The sequence below is a fragment of the Pimephales promelas genome, chromosome 16, assembly GCF_988280905.1.
Source record: "Pimephales promelas chromosome 16, fPimPro1.hap1.1, whole genome shotgun sequence".
Taxonomy (NCBI): Eukaryota; Metazoa; Chordata; class Actinopteri; order Cypriniformes; family Leuciscidae; genus Pimephales; species Pimephales promelas.
The window spans coordinates 11,578,279-11,594,540 of record NC_142784.1 but is presented as its reverse complement, the minus strand read 5'-3'; the positions used below and the strand labels follow the sequence as shown (position 1 = coordinate 11,594,540).

The 16,262-nt window shown below is 37.7% G+C and overlaps 1 protein-coding gene across 1 annotated transcript in view; it reads left to right on the top strand.

Annotated features, from left to right (window-relative positions):
* The window catches only part of cog6 (component of oligomeric golgi complex 6), a 56,377-nt gene that overhangs the window by 2,243 nt on the left and 37,872 nt on the right, over positions 1 to 16,262 (top strand). The window contains exons 4-5 of the mRNA XM_039660114.2: positions 678 to 736; positions 15,174 to 15,285. Of these exons, the coding sequence (XP_039516048.2) occupies positions 678 to 736; positions 15,174 to 15,285 (171 nt within the window). The remainder of the gene's footprint in view (positions 1 to 677; positions 737 to 15,173; positions 15,286 to 16,262) is intronic.

Genomic DNA, 16,262 nt, shown 5'->3' with positions numbered 1-16,262 from the left:
TCATGCATGTTTGCTTTCAGATTATCAGTTACAATCATCATCTGTAAAAGAACATGTGAAATCAAAATGGGACTTTTGTTGCTTTATTTCAATATCTATTAGCTTTTGAGGTCATCTACATACCAGTGTACTCCAGAACGTTGTCTGTCCCCTATTAATCAAAAAGTTTATCACGTAAAACTCATCTTTGATCATCAGAATTACATATTTAAATATTATTTCCGTGAAAAGAATTTCTTCATACCATAAAATATCTTAAATCTAATTCTACAACTTCATTTAGTATATGCAGTGCTATGAATATGCAAATGAGCCCCACCTCCACTCACACCAGCTTAGAGATCCACTCGTTGACGATCACACGTTGACCTGGTAGTTTGGTAGTTTGTTGACGTCAGAAACACCAGCGAATTCAAACCGTGTTTTTGAGACTGTCTTTGGTTCACTGCAGCTTTAAGAAATACTCAGCAGTGATGTTGACTTATGAATTTACACATGCCATGGTTTGTCTTAAAGCACATTAAAAACACCACATAGACATATAAACAACATTCAAATTTTGGTTTTCAACACAGGGGGACTTAAAAAGCAATTTCAAGAAGATATTAGAATGTGCATAGTTGAAGGAACATGCTTTCCTCCCCGTAACCCAGCTGTCATGTTCTGTTTGTCAACAGGCAGCCAAAGAACAAACCCAGGACTTGATTGTGAAAACCAACAAACTTCAAGGAGAGAAGTGAGTCTGATATAATGCACTGCAGTGTTTGACTGATATGAGGTTTTCAATAGCTGGAGAGCTGGCTTGCCGGTGGCATGTATTGAAGCAATATCAAAATGAAAAAGAGGTGCAATACAATAAATCATCCCTGTGGCACTAAATATCATATGGAGCCTGTGGTGTAACAACATATGGTGTACAATATATCGCAATACCAAAAATACAACATGTATCATGGATTGTGACAAAATGTATTGTATACAGTTCACACAAAATTAAAATTGACACATTTCCGGTAAAGGACAGACATTTAAGCTTTTGTGTTTATTAATTATTATTAATAAAATAAAACTAAAAAAAAAAAAAATACAATATCATATAATACAGTATATAGAACTTTTAAATGTATGCATTCAGTCAGGTCCAAGCCTGTTTAAGTTCACCCCTTATGTGACACCAAATTTAGCTTTAATAAACAGTCCTTTTTATATGTCTAAGAAGTAATAATAATAATATTTATAATAAACTTTAAAACTTTATTTTTGCATTGTTTAAAGTTTTGTGAGTATTTTATCATGAGGTCAGTATCATGTATCGACCAAGTCGTGACATGAGTGTATTTTTACACCCCATACCGGCACTTTTCCCGTTGGGCTGCTGTGCAATCTGGGCTGGCCCATTTTTCTGCGTAAATAGATAAAGAATGAATTATATTAAAATGATGTTGCCCGTCCTTCAGTCTGCCCAGGTGAACGGTCCTGTGCGGCCCACTTAGCACCGTCCTTCGGAGGAGACGTTAAACCGAGGTCCTGACTCTGTGGTCAGGATGTCCTCGAGAAAAAAATTATTAGGGATGTGACCCTGGCATCCTGGTCAGATTTACCCATTAGCCTTCGTCCATCACGTCATCCTAATCATCCCCATAAATACTGATTGTCTCCTCTCCACCAATAAGCTGGTGTGGTTGTTCTGTGGGCGTTCTGGTGTACTATGGCCAGATACTGTTTAAAGCGCTTTTAGTGCAGAGAAAAGCGCTATATAAATGTAATAAATTAATGTTTCCAAGCTTTGCTTAAGTAATTCCATGTCTAAGAAAAAGATTCAGAAACTCAAAGTTGGAAAGTTATTGTAACTTAGACTTAGAACATGATATGACTGTTGCATGATATATGAAATGATAGAGAAAAAAAATATTTCCACACATTTTATTACCAGTCAGAGAGAACATCGAACAATTCAACACATAATTTACAAAGATTATAATAATAGGGGGTAAATCTAGCTCTGTAATTTTGGCGCAACAACATGCAAAAATGGGAATAAAAACAAAAATTCTCATTCCACTGTTGCATATTGTTGCTTTGAGGCAACAGCTATTTTACCCATTTACAAAAGATATATTCAATGAAAACACAATCAACAGAGTAAAATTAAATCAGAACTTACCCAACATTGTGGAAATGTTTTTTATTTCATGGAGATCCTTAAGGAAAAAGTCACTTTTTCAAAGTTTTGTGGAGCTGAAAAAAACATGGCTGCCGCATGTGAGTGCAGGTGAGGAAAAGACATTGAAAAGGGGGTTTCACAAAAGTCATTTGATCAAATACAAGCATTCTATTGGCTTTTCATACTTTTTCCAGATTAAAATAAGCTGTTGTTTTTTGGTGTATGATTTTGTAAGCCTGAGAATATGAGGGAAAATTGGTATGTTACCCCTCAGCAACACTATGTAATAAAGGGTTAAGTATGCCTAGTGTTTATTAAAATAAAAAAAATTATTTGCATATAGGGGTTGGGACATGGTAGACCCGATTAACCGGTAGAAATTTGTCGGTTGACTGTCTGAGAGACACGCTCAAATGAAGCCGCTGCTTATAAAACACTTTTTTTTGTCCACTAATTAGGCATGAACGGTTAAATACACATACTTATGTGTCAAAGCGACCATGTGTTTGCAAGTAAACGTACAGGAGTACAGGAGCTCTGTCAGCAGGGCAGCCTTTCAGAGTCGATGATGACAAGACTGCAGCGTTACTCCAATCTCATTTCCATTTCTACATCAGAGAAATCTGAAAGAGTGTGCACATGTTCACCGCTGAGCACTGTGATGACCAACTTTTGATGAGGTCAATGAATCATTCATCGTCTTCTGCTGGAAAGTTTGATCCCTGCTATAGTGCAGTTTTGCATTTCCGATTAATATTCCCTTTATCTGTTTTGCTGCTTGCTTTGAATGCAACTGATTACAAGCTAGCCGCTGATAGCAAGACAATGCGTCTGGTATATTATGCGACTGTGTTGACTTGATTGGTCGAACCAAACCCTATCAGGGAATCTGGCTCTTGGTCTGACACTCAAGGTGAAGGCACAGAATGATGAATCGAGGCTCTAGATTCAGCATGTCTTGTACTTCCTGCTACCCACAGATCAGGTTTATGGCCCTCACTGGTGAAATGTGCTTGTTTATGGCCATTGAGAGACTGCCAGTGAAAGTCATTTGAGTGGAATTGATTGAAGAGAGGGCTGACGGGGCATTGACTCTGCTGGGGTTTCGGTGTGCCATGTGGTGGACCAGTGAGATGCGGAGAGAGAGACAAATAGCAGTGAGGTACTTTGCTGTCTGCTTTCCACGGGCAGCTGCTTTCTAAGCATGTACGTGTCCACTGGTGCGGAGCTGAGTGGGTGTTTTCTGTTCAGTCTCTATTGGAGCTGAGCGGAAGGAAGGCTTATGCAGGGCATTGTGGGATTGACAGTGGAGTGGAGTGTTTAGAAATGTCAACTATATACAGTTGTGACAGTTGCTATGAGGCAGCAGTGTAATATGTTTGTTTTCTAATAGTGCGGCAGATTCTAGAGGATTTAGTCCTGAGCACATTTTTACATATTACTATACTTTATATTTTAAAATAATCTACAGGCTTAGTACACAATTGATTCCAGTTTAGTATGGCATTAACACACACACATGCGCGCATTTGTGATCAAAGGTTTTTGAAAGACAATTGCATTTATTTCATAAAAAATACAGTAAAATCGTTGTGTAATATTAAAATTTAAAAGAAAATAAAAAAAAACAGTTACTATATTTTAAAAAAAAATATTCCTGTGATTGCAAAGCTATCAGATGGATCAGCATCACATGATCCTTCAGAAATCAGCCTAATATGCTGATTTGATACTCAAGAAACGTTTCTTTAATGAATAGAAAGTTTAAAAGAAAAGCATTTACAGAATAATTTCTCTCTATATTTATTTTGAGAATTTTTTGTCTTTACTGTCCCTTTTAATACATTTATTGTGTCCTTGCTCTTAACTGTCACCGTCCCGGTACCGGGACTCCTAACTTTACTTCACTATTTCTATTAAATCTTAATCTAATTATGACAAATTATATATTGTTGGAAAGGTCTAAGACTTCTAAATAAATATTCTACCCCTGTTTTGTCACAAATTATGTAGGAAGAGTAATTGATGAATTTATGACAAGAGTGCACCTCAAAAAAATCTGCATCATAACAGGAGGTCTGACCTTTATCACAAAAAGTCGATGCACCCACTTTTAATCACTGAAACTTTTATTTTTATGCTAAAAGTTCATAATAAAACATATAATCTAGTATTTTTCAATAAAAAAATATATAATATAATATTATCTCTGAAAATTATAATATATATATATACATATATATATATATATATATATATATTATCCTCTAACATATAATATATATATTTTTTATCGCCTTTTTATTATATCACATATTTTAGTAGTTATCATGAATTAGGTATCATTTGAAAGCTTATAAACTCCATTTTATAATTGAACATTGCGTTACCATAGAGACCGTACTTATTTTATCAGGCTCCTCCCCTTTTGGGCATAATTATATTTCATAATTATCAAAACCTTTTCTAATCTTGACAAAACACATATTGTCAGAAAGGTCTGAGTCTCAAGGTTCCAAATTTTGTGACAAAATTGATATTTGGACAGAAATTTATTAATTTGTTAAGGCAGAATATATACAACTAAATTCAATGGAATTCAATGGCACCCGGTGTCTATTTTTGGTACTACGCCTAAACAAAATCTCATGGGAACTTCAATTTTTGTGATATCAACTCCAAATTTGGAACATAACTTGGTTAGATTTTTGGCTTTGATTTTATAGTAATTTTAGAGTAAAAATATTTTGTAAAATATATATTTTTTATAAAATAGAAAATATACAGTATATTTGATTTACTGTGTATTTAAATTTCCATAACTTTTTCATACTTTCATTTTTTGATGTGTTTTCACTTCAGCAATATTCTGCTGAGTGTTTCCTTTAAAACAAGACCAAACTTGGGTATATATTCCAAAGCATTCTTGAATTACAACCATTTAAGTGTGAATAGTGCATTTTAACCCCCATTCTCAAAAAGGGGGGTGACAGGTAAGGGGTTAAAAGTAGTAACTTGTTCGACTTTAAATAAAATTATACAGGCTCAAACTTTTGAACGTTTTCAACGTGTATATAAAACATTAATTTAGCACGGAATGAAATATAAGTATATTTATAGTTGACAAGTTTATTCATCTCTCCATTTTTTGCCACAATGCGTTGTGGATTGAATTCTCTGTGAGGGGAAAAATGTGACGCTGTCTGGTGTTCGAAGGCAACATAACCTTTGGAACAAACTTCACACCAGGCACGCGCTTATGAAGTCTCAGAAGGTTGGGAACTCATTAGGCTTTGGAAAAGAGGCGCAGACTTCAATGAGGATGGGGAACATTGTGAAGACAGAACAAGATCTTTTGATTAAGAGATGAACGGACTGAGAGATGGAAGTTCAGAGGTTTGTGTGATTTAAACGAGTTTGAGATTGGAAGAGGAAATAATCCTGTTGTTTTAGAAGCGAGAGTCCACCTTATCTCTGACCTTGTGGAGCGGCCCTTGATTTTGGCTCCAAAGGAGATGCTGACAGCTGTGATGGACAGCTGGCGTCTCCACGCTCTACTGCCATCAACCCCTGTACTCGTCCAGCAGAGTTTGTCTAAATCCACAGAGTGTCACGCAAAGACAGACAAGTGAGAGAGAAGAGATGGAGCGGTAAGGGGGAAGGAGACATTGATGAAACTATAATGATGTTATTTTTGGCAATGTATTGTAATAGAATCCTGTCAGGAAATATTTGTCCAGGCCAATAAAAATGCTTAGTGTTTGTTCTATGCAATTTCGTGAGGTTTCAAATTCAATCATTTTAAAGGGGACATGTCACTGAAAACAAGATGCCCCTTCCTCTTTTTTGTTTGGTATACTGAATGCAAAACCTTCCTCTTCAAACATGGCTTGTTTATGATGCCATAACAATGAGCTTATTAATGATCACTGAATTTTGCATAGCAAAACCTGTGTAATATTCAGCAACTTGGTCCTCCCAGATCAGGGTAAGGATGTCATCGATCCAAATTCACAATCTCGAACTTCGATTAATAGGTACATAAATCACTCAAGATATGTATATAATTTTTAAAATGTCTCAAAATTGGTCTTAAAGACCAGTTTTTTTACGTTTTTGGTATTAACTGGGTTTTTTTTACGCAATTCGGTGATGACGTCACGTTGGGGAGAAGTGGAGGAAAGGGTGCCTCAACCTAGTATTAGAACTATGGCAACTGACTGGGATGAGGAAGAGTTGGCAAGAGACAACATGTATGATGACCCGCAGGCATATAAAGTCAAACCTGCCAGATGTGAGAGGGCAAATGAGGAATTGCCAAGAACGGATGGCCGTCAAAGCCAATTAAATGCATGGTCCGAGGAGAATGAGTGGAGAGTTGGTGAAGTGTCCTAGTGAGTTGCTCTCATTTAGCAACGCAGCAATGAGCACTGTAGCTATTCTAAGAGCAGCAGTGCACAATAACGACACACTTTTTTTTTTTACAGTCATTGAATAGCACCGAGTGAAAAATCAATGTTGTCTTTATATCTAGTGGCAGTGATCCTGACATCAGATAAGTACTGGTAACCTTTGTCCTAGTGTTGTAGTACTGGTAAACTTTGTCTTTGTCATTTAGAAATAGAAGGCATCATGCTAGCTAAATGGCCGTTTCTAAGCGTTTATCTCTTCCTCCAGTGAAAATGTTGTTGTGAACATAACTGCCGTGTCCGCGTGTCTGGCGATGAGTGGTGTCGTCCCATGGAAACTGCGTTGGAAAGCTTGTGTTCTGTAGGAAAGAGAGTGCGTTTTGGTCGCTGGTCGAGGAGCTCACCCCGCGACCAGATGTGACGTTCCTCACCATTGTCAATCTACCTAATATATCTACCTACCTACCTATCTATTTATTTATCCAACTGCTAGCTATCTATGCTAACGTTATGCTGTCTGGCTATCTTTCTATATACTAGCCTAAAAATCTGCGCTGAATCTGAATACTCATCTCTCTTGTCGCTCTCAATGCTCTCAAGGCGGGCTTTGGTAAATTCTCTCCCTGTAAGATAGTACCTACTTTTTCGTATTATATTCCGTTTTGTGATACCCAACAACATAACATACAATGGATAACAGTTTAAATGTTTATTACCAACAAGCAAATTGCACAAATTCGTTGAAAAATCAACCCTGCAGCACGGCCTTCAAGGGTTGGTTAGAAAATGGTCATGAAAACTAAATTATAACTACCATTCAGTTGACTTTAGAGGACAAAAATAAAATGCAGAACTATAGAATGTGTCCACTATACATATATTTAAATAGCCCCTATCATTACATTTGAAATGTTCCTATTTTTGTTTTGGGAGTTCCCAAAAAACAGTTTAACGTGCATGCAAGGATAAAAAACACTTTATTTGTCTTATAATATGCATTTATTTTTAACTGATTTGCTCAACGACTCCCAAATGATTCGTTCGACGATTCATTTTCCCAAACACCTCCTTTGAGTGACGCAAATCTGTGGCGATTGGTCAAATGACCCAGTCAGTTGTTATTGGTAAACCGTAGGCAGAGACTGTCGGCAACAGAACGCCCATAACCAGGATTATAGCTTGTCAAGTGTTGAAAATTGTATATAGTGTTTGAACAAACATGTCAGAAAAAGTGCACTTTCCACACGGTCCCTTACTCGCGTCTCTGTCAAGAGTGAGCTTTCCTGCCGAAACTCACATTGTGGCGGCTTTAGAGGAACAGTGCTTATTATATAGAGCGAAGTCATATTTGGCTAAGTCGTTTAGGAGGTAATTGCCATTTTTCAATGAATGTCTGGTGAATATCAAAAACAAAATTAACTTTACCCCGCTTAGAAGCTGCTGTCTTTGCAATGTAGAACACAGCGTCTTCTCGACATGACTCGATTCAGCTGAAGTATTTGAATGTGTTCTAGACTTCAAGTTTACACTCCCGTCTGCGCACAGTTGTTGGGAGCGGCCAATGAGCTAATGTTTTCTATCTACGTCACGACGAAACGGATAATAATGCATTTCAAAAACAATTCATTTAATAGACTTAGAGTCGACTCTCACTTTTGAAAGACAATAACTTTATATACGGTGCATTTTCAGATATAAATCTTTGCAGGATGTTTTCATTCCCTTATATTCCACACTACATGAACAGTCATTTTCAAAAATCCATGATGGGTGCTCTTTAATATACATTTTGCTGCATTGTCCCATATGAAGTCACATTGGGTATTCTATGAATACAGTGTCCTTCCACATTGTGTTGTCCTGCTGTTCTGTTGAGACATTGCCTGTCTCGGTGACATTTTTATCAGCCAGATGGGATTGCGCCTGTTTGTCCAGCTGCTTTTTAACCTTGGCTGATCGTGTCTGTCCCCAGAGGGACAGCTGTGCAAGGGACAGGTCAGGACATGGCTTGTCATGCTTCCAAAGAGGACAGAATTCAGAATCTCAAATATTAATAAACAGCTGCTGGTGTTCAGCTTTCTCAATCTGGAGTTCATCTGGCCGAATGACCTTTCTGTCACTGATATTGAGTGAGAAAATTGCGTGGCAGAAATACCTGCAACAGTAGTTGATCTATACAAAATGCATTCATTTATAAATTTTCATAGCTTCATTTAACTGAAATGATTGATTAATGTAGAGACTGAAGTTTTTGAGAGGCTTGATCAATTACTGAAGTTTTTATTCTTTACTCAAGAACGCTGTCTGCATATAAACTAGTGTGTTCCGGACGAGCCCCCAATTTTTCACTTCTTAAACCTCTAAACTCTCTGTGGTGTATCATGATATTTTCCCCCTTCTGTATCAAAGATGTTTGATATCAGTGGAAAAGTCTGTGCACTGTTTCATTTGAAACTGAGAATAAATGCAGATACCACTATGCGACAGTACTGAGAGCTCCAACATAAAAGACCAAGGACAGTCAAACAGACCACGACCTAGCAGCATTGTTTTTCCACGACCTTCATTATATCAGCTCAACTCCCTCTCATTATATCTTCCTCATATCAATAAAGCTTTACTTGGTGTTGAGAGACCTTTTCATTAAGAGGCAAGAAGTGAGCGTCATTCTGAAGGCTGTAGCGCGTCATCTGTTTGAAGTCGGATGTGAGGTGATGCCTCTTGCATCCAACACTCATTACAGAGAAGATCAGCCACAGATAGTTTATTATGTTATGACATTTCTGTGAATAAATGCCGTAACCTGTGTTTCAACTGGTTTAGCTTCAGGAACTTAATTTAACACTTAGACGTTGTGCCAACCCAACACAATTTTTACAAAAGTACAAATATTTGAAAAAATAAACACAAATGGCCCTATATAGTCAAACATAAATATTAGTTGATGTTGCTATTATTTATTTTGTTGTATTAACTTTTTATGTTTCTACATTTAATGATAATTTGGTGCTTTCACTTGGCAGCTAATAATTCATGACACAAAACACATGATGATCAACATTTCCTCCCTTTTAAAAGTTAATAGCTTAAAATGTTTATCACACTCTGTTTTGTGCTATTAACTATTTGCTTTTCCACTGACAAACATCTTTGATCCAGAAGGAAAAAACATCCTGTTACGCCACAGTGTTGCCAAGTCCATGGGTTTCATTGGGAATTGGGCATTTACACTGTGTACGCTGCGGTTTGTTTTTTTTTAGTCCACGGGTTGAAGCGACCCGTAACACAGTTTTTATCCCTCAGAATGCAAATATTTATTTATTTTTGGTGGAGAATTGATGACTGTCCAACCGATGTCATTTTGAGATGCGTTCTGATGAATTGTCAATAGATAGGAAAGGAATAAGTGACATAACATTCAGGGAAGACCATTTTTGATTTGTCTAAACCATCTTGTTCTGGTTTCTGGTTTCTTCGATAAACTGTAGTTTAAAGTTTTATGGCTCTTTCTCTGGTAGTGATATTGCTGTAAGTCGAGACTTGCAGTTAAAATCCTGATATCCAGAAGGGTCTGTTATCTTATTGTGCTAATTAAGCTGGGACCTTATTACCCACCCACACAAATGTTCTCCGTCTTTCATACGCCCCCATGCACATACGGTAGCAAGTTAAAGAAAGTCAATAAGTAGGCAAGCCTGCTGCTTTTTTGTTCTAGACTTCTGATTTTGTGGGCTGAGGTATTGATTAATGTTATCACCACTCATTTCTGTTATATGTTGCGCTTGATAATCAGTATATTTGATTGGAGGAGGTGTTAGTCAGAGGAACATTATATTGAAACATATGTTTAAGTTATATTTAAGCGTCACACCCTTACACTTCGCTCACATGCTCTGGTGTGTAGCCTATACATGAATGTGTGCGTGCGTGTGGGGGAGGGGTGCGATTTTCAAATAACAATCGAATAATACCCAGCAATCTTCAAATATTAGTTTTGCAAGTTGTGGGGAAGAAGATCTCGTGGACTGACCTGTGGAGGTCAGAACCACACCGCATCAAGTTCCTGGTCCAGGCGGGGACCCTTGAGCATGTATTGAGTTGTTGCCCTAAAGCTCTGGGGGAAGGCCGATACAGCTGGCATCATGATCAGGTGCTCAAGACTATCGCAGAGAGCATCTCTAGTGCTGTTTCCATCTCCCAAAAGTCCAGACCTAGGAAGCTAACCATCAGCTTCATTAGAGCCAGAGAAAAGCCAGGAACAAAGAAAGGAACATCGGGGCTTCTCCAAACAGCACAGGGCTGGCAGCTGTCAGTAGACCTGGGCAAGCAGCTCAAGTAGTTAAGACCTCACTCAGACCTGACATCATCATGGTATCTGATGCTACAACATGTTGTCATGCCGGAGCTCACTGTGCCATGGGAGGAGTGAATGGAGGAGGCCTTTGAGGGGAAAAAGGAAATATCAAGATTTAGTCAGCAACTGCCATGAACAAGGCTGGAAGGCAAGGTGCTTCCCTGTAGAGATAGGGTGTAGAGGCTTTGCTGGACAGTCCCTCTGCAGGGCATATACTGCACTCAGTATCACAGGCGAAAGGAGGAGAAGAGCCATCTGTAGCAGCACAGAGGCAGCAGAGAAAGCCTCTAGGTGGCTCTGGATTAAGAGCGCGGAACCGTGGTTGAGCTGCCAGGGCACAAGCTGAGGCTTGATCAACCTCAGCTGGGTCGCCTGAGTGAGGGTGTCTGATGTTCAAGAGACCCGAAACACCCGATGACCTCAGGATACATCACTGATGATGTGCCCTGGTGCATCAGATGATGTATCAGTACAACAGCAGCATGCATGTCATGATTGTTGGGTCTGTTGTTTTACTATTACTCTACTACACCTGCTAGTAAATGATTTGCCATGTAGAAAGATAATTTCTACCAAACCCAGTGATTGATCTGGTAAGTGATGGCGGACTGCTATTATTTTGAACACAATTGTATATGTAATGATGTTGGTGCTGTAGCGAATAGTCATGGTAATGATTGCAAGTCTTGAAACAATTGTGCGGTTATGAGCACTGAGCTTTACAGACTGCGCTTATGTATTCATCTGTGACTTCGTGCTTTTTATATTGATATTTTTAGACTTTGCTTGACTTGAAGTGAAAAAGGTCTCACTCTTTTTTTCAGTGCACTTTCTTTGCTTTTTTTTCTTCTTTTCTGACATCCTATAGTTCTGGAATGATTTCTGCAGTTCTAATTAATAGCTTATGAGGATATACTGAGGAGGATTGACGAAACGCACTCAATCACATATTGGTGTCTGATGTGAAGTCACCCATGCTCATCTGAGCATAAATGCTCAAAACTTTCCGTCTGTGGATCTGTTGGTACAATTTTTACTGTTACACTCCAGTGAAAGTAGTGTGATTTTGTAGTCTTAAAGGATTAGTTCCCCCAGAAATGAAAATTGTCATTGTTTACTCCACACCATATGTTCCTTTTCTGGCAAGAAACACTAGTCATAGTTTTTAATGCAGTAATACAAATGTAATGAACAAATATAAGGGTGCTCCAATCAGGACAATCACTGGAAGCAGTATTGGCCAATACGATCACTTTTTTTTTTTTTAACTGTAAAAACTGTAAGACACTTCCATTTAGATAAATACAGAGTTTGGGAAAAAAAGGAAGGAGCAAGAGTGAAAACAAGCACATAGCCAGTATACATGAAAGGAATGAAAATATTAAAAAAGTAAATATTTTGATACAGAGAGACGATACAGTTACGTTTTTTAAAGTGTTTGAAGCTCTGAAACATTTGAGTAAAATTACATAGAAATATATTAAAGGAGGGCTTACATTTTTTCCATTTACAAGTATGGATATGATATTTACCCATCAATAAAACAAAATTTACAACATTAATGAAGGGTAAGTTTAAATCACACTTAAAAAAGAGCAGATCTTGCAGGGCTATAGGAGGAACGATCACCGTTACCGATCACCAAAGTAAATTATACTATTCTTAACAACAACAATGTATTTTAAGCATAAAAAAGCGATAAGAAAGTCATGAGTGACAATTTTTTTATTTATTGGAAAGCCACATGTGCAACATATTCCATTCCTTCCTTTAGTATTGATTATGATCTGCTTATTACTTAACAACTGAAATAAAAAAAAAGCTTAATAGAAAGATCTAAAAAAGCGCAGAACTGTTTCATTAATTCAAATGCCTGAAATTCCAGTTTTCTTTCCAGCAAGCTTGTCTCTGTCTTTGAGGTTTAATTTACATCTTCTCTGACATTTACGATGTCCCTCACACACACACACACACACACACACACACCCTGAAGATGTAAACCTTGGGTGGCGGGGAATTACTTCCATTTAATACATCCTTGACATGTTCTCATTGTACAAATTTTCCAGATCGGATATCTTTCCCCTGGCCTAAAGCAAATGCCAAATACTTCTTTGAAACCTGGAAAAATGGAATATGATCCCAAAGCAAGTCCACACGACTAGACACATCCCTTGAATGCTTACATGCTTCCTTTGGCATGTTAAACACTGTTACAACTACAAGCACATAGCCATGGGGAGAGTTAATGTAACATTATGGGGGAACATCTGGTGTGCGATATCTCGATTTTTAGATTGTGAACGATTAAAATGTCTCCATGATCTGCCTTTGAAGAGATGTCATAGTATCGTGCTACAGTGCAGGTCATAACATACTGTAGTGTACAACATATCAATGTAGCGGTTGGTTTACGCTCTTTTGACATTATAGCCTGGTTAAAACCAGACCATTCTCAGTTGTAATCAACTTATGATCTGGCAAAGCATTATAGGCAAATCATTTCCAGAGGGGCGTCACCAACGGACGTCGTGGGGCGAATCAAATCGCTTAAAACAGAGGCGATAGCTGATTCGAACGAGTGATGTTCGACTGCGGCATCCATCTGTGTAATGTAGGCTACAAAGTCTTCTTCAAAATCCCAGCACTGTCGTCATCTTGTAAAGCCCGCCCCAACGTTTCTGATTGGTCCCGCGATTTCGGTGGATTGGAAATGGGCTTGAATGAGCTCTTTGCCAGACTAACTTTCAGAGCAAATCTAAATTTGCAGGAAGTTGTCTGGGTATTCCCAGGATAGTGACATTACAGTTAATAATGAAATTGTATTATTTTCATGCCTTTTAGAGCCTTGCCAGAAGTTGACTGTTTATTTCATTTGTATCTTTTATTGGATTTGTCCTTGTATTTGTAATTTACATCCTTGTTCATATTTTTAATAAGAAAATAATAGAAAAGAGTATTGTCGGATTGCGCCCACCACAACTTTGGCTTAAATGGTCCGTCATTCTTTTTTTTTCTTTTTTTTACCTAGTAAGGTTATTATTATTTTTTTTTAAATAGGGAAATTAGTTTGGCTTCACTGCTTAGTAACTTGCAAAATAGTCTTAAAAACCAATATGAAAAAAAAAAATCGTGATAAGATCGAGGATCTTGATCCTCTCTGGTCATTTTCAATCATTGGTATGATTTAAGCTTGCCCTGAGGCTAAACCGTTTTTCTCTAATTGATAATGAAATAAGGGTTCCTTTACCGCTGTGTTAATGTAAAATACATTACACTGAAACATTTTAGCTATATTTGTTGGGGGGGAAAATGACACTTGATTTCTAGGTTCGTCAAATTTATTGTCGTCTGATTCTGTTTTCTTCATTTTCTCTTTGCGTTTCCTGCCTCTCTGTTGAAGAGAAGAGTGTGTGAAACATTGTGAAGCTGTCTTTGTTGTCAGTTTGAAGCATATGCATATTGTGTTTGCTTGAGAGATGTCTAGTGTTGTATTGAGAGTTACACCCAGAATGCACCAGTGTTGGTTAAAAGCTCCTTTGAAACTGTGGTCTGAGTCTCTCTACCGACCTTAACCAGGGTAGAGGAACTGTAAAGGATAGTTGTACAGTCTGTCCTGTAGATTGTACTTTTTTTTACTTTGCTGTTGATCATTCGGCTGACACAACTTTGAAGACATTTCAAAATATGGTATTTATGAGTAATTTAGTTTGACATGTTTATTCAGTGTTCGTACGGACAATGTACAATCTAAATCCACAGTCTGAGTGCTGGTTGGCTTTATTGGTGAGAGGAAAGCAGAGAAATGAAAGAGGGCTGAATCAGCAGCAGTGAGTTGCTCTCTGAGGACAACGCTTGTCGTGACTGCTATTGTTCTGATGTCATACTTTATAGATGTTCTTGTTCAAATAATGTCGCCTCAAGCCCTTTTTCCCCAGTGCTACTTTACAGTGCTCTTAAAAAGAAAGGGGATGAAAGACTAATGCTATGTTTGTTTCAAAAGTATAAATGCGGGTTGTGTTTTTGACAAGAGTGTGACTGCCACCTAGTGTTGATTCAGGGACATTGATTTAGAGTGAATTTTCTGTGAGTACATCAATGTGAAACAAATGTAAATATGTATTGTCCAAATTTCTCTCTCTCTTCTCTCTCTCTCTCTCACTCTCTCTCGAGTTTGTATGACTCTGCTGAAATTATTAAATTGTTATTCAAAGTTCTATGGTATTTCCTTCTGTCTTTATTTCAGTCATCGGTTGGAGGTTCGAGCTCAGGTGGCCCAGGCGTTCCTGTTAAAGTTCCAGCTGTCCACTGCTGAGATGGCAACATTACGCTCCGCACGAGATGGACCAATCACAGAGGTGACCTCTGCTTGGTCAAATTTCTTTTGAGTTTTAAAGCATGTGAATGCTTTTGAATCGCAAGATGGCAGCATTATTTTCATCTTGAATAATAATTATAAACCGTTTTTTTGGGGTAACACATTACAAGTAATGTGAGTTATGTAATCGGATTACTTTTTTAGAGTAACTAGTATACAAAATATCCAAGTTACTTTTTTTTTAAATAAGTAATGCAAGTTACTTTGTTTTCTCATGTATTGACGGACAGCTCTCCAGTCATTGAGAGAAATCGCGAGTGAGTGCAGAGACGCTGTGTGTGAACATTATTATTGTAGATCTAGACTAGACATGGATTTACTCATCTCACTTGTACAAAAACACTTTCAGTATTCCTCAAAATGAATAAAAACATCAAACCTGCAATAATTAAATGTTAAATAACACTGATATACTTTTAAGGTGAGAAAAAGTAATGAAAAAGTAACGTGTAACATTACTTTCCATTAAAACGTTACCAAGTAACTTTTTAGGGAGTAATGTTGCATTACTTTTCACTGAGTGTAAAGTTAAAAGGGTTAGTTCACCCAAAAATGAAAATTCTGTCAGTATTTACTCACCCTCATGTTGTTCCAGACCTTTGTTCATCTTCAGAACTCGAATTAAGATATTTTTGATGAAATCTGAGAGCTGGATCACTCCTGCGTACTAGTCCATAGGCTTCTTGAGGGATTGAAACTTGCCGGCCTCGAAAAGTTATTAAAGACATCGTTAAAATAGTCCAAGTGACAACAGTGGCTCAATCTTAAGTTTATCAAACAACAAGAATACTTTTTGTGCGCAAAAAAACAAACAAAAATAACGACTTTCTTCCAACTATTCATGTCCTTCTCTCTCTCTGCCTCGAGTAAGGTTACTAGTTTAACAACGTATGATCTGTTGTTGTACGACACATGCATCACACGCATGACCTGCGTCGGCCAATAGTGAGCCTACGT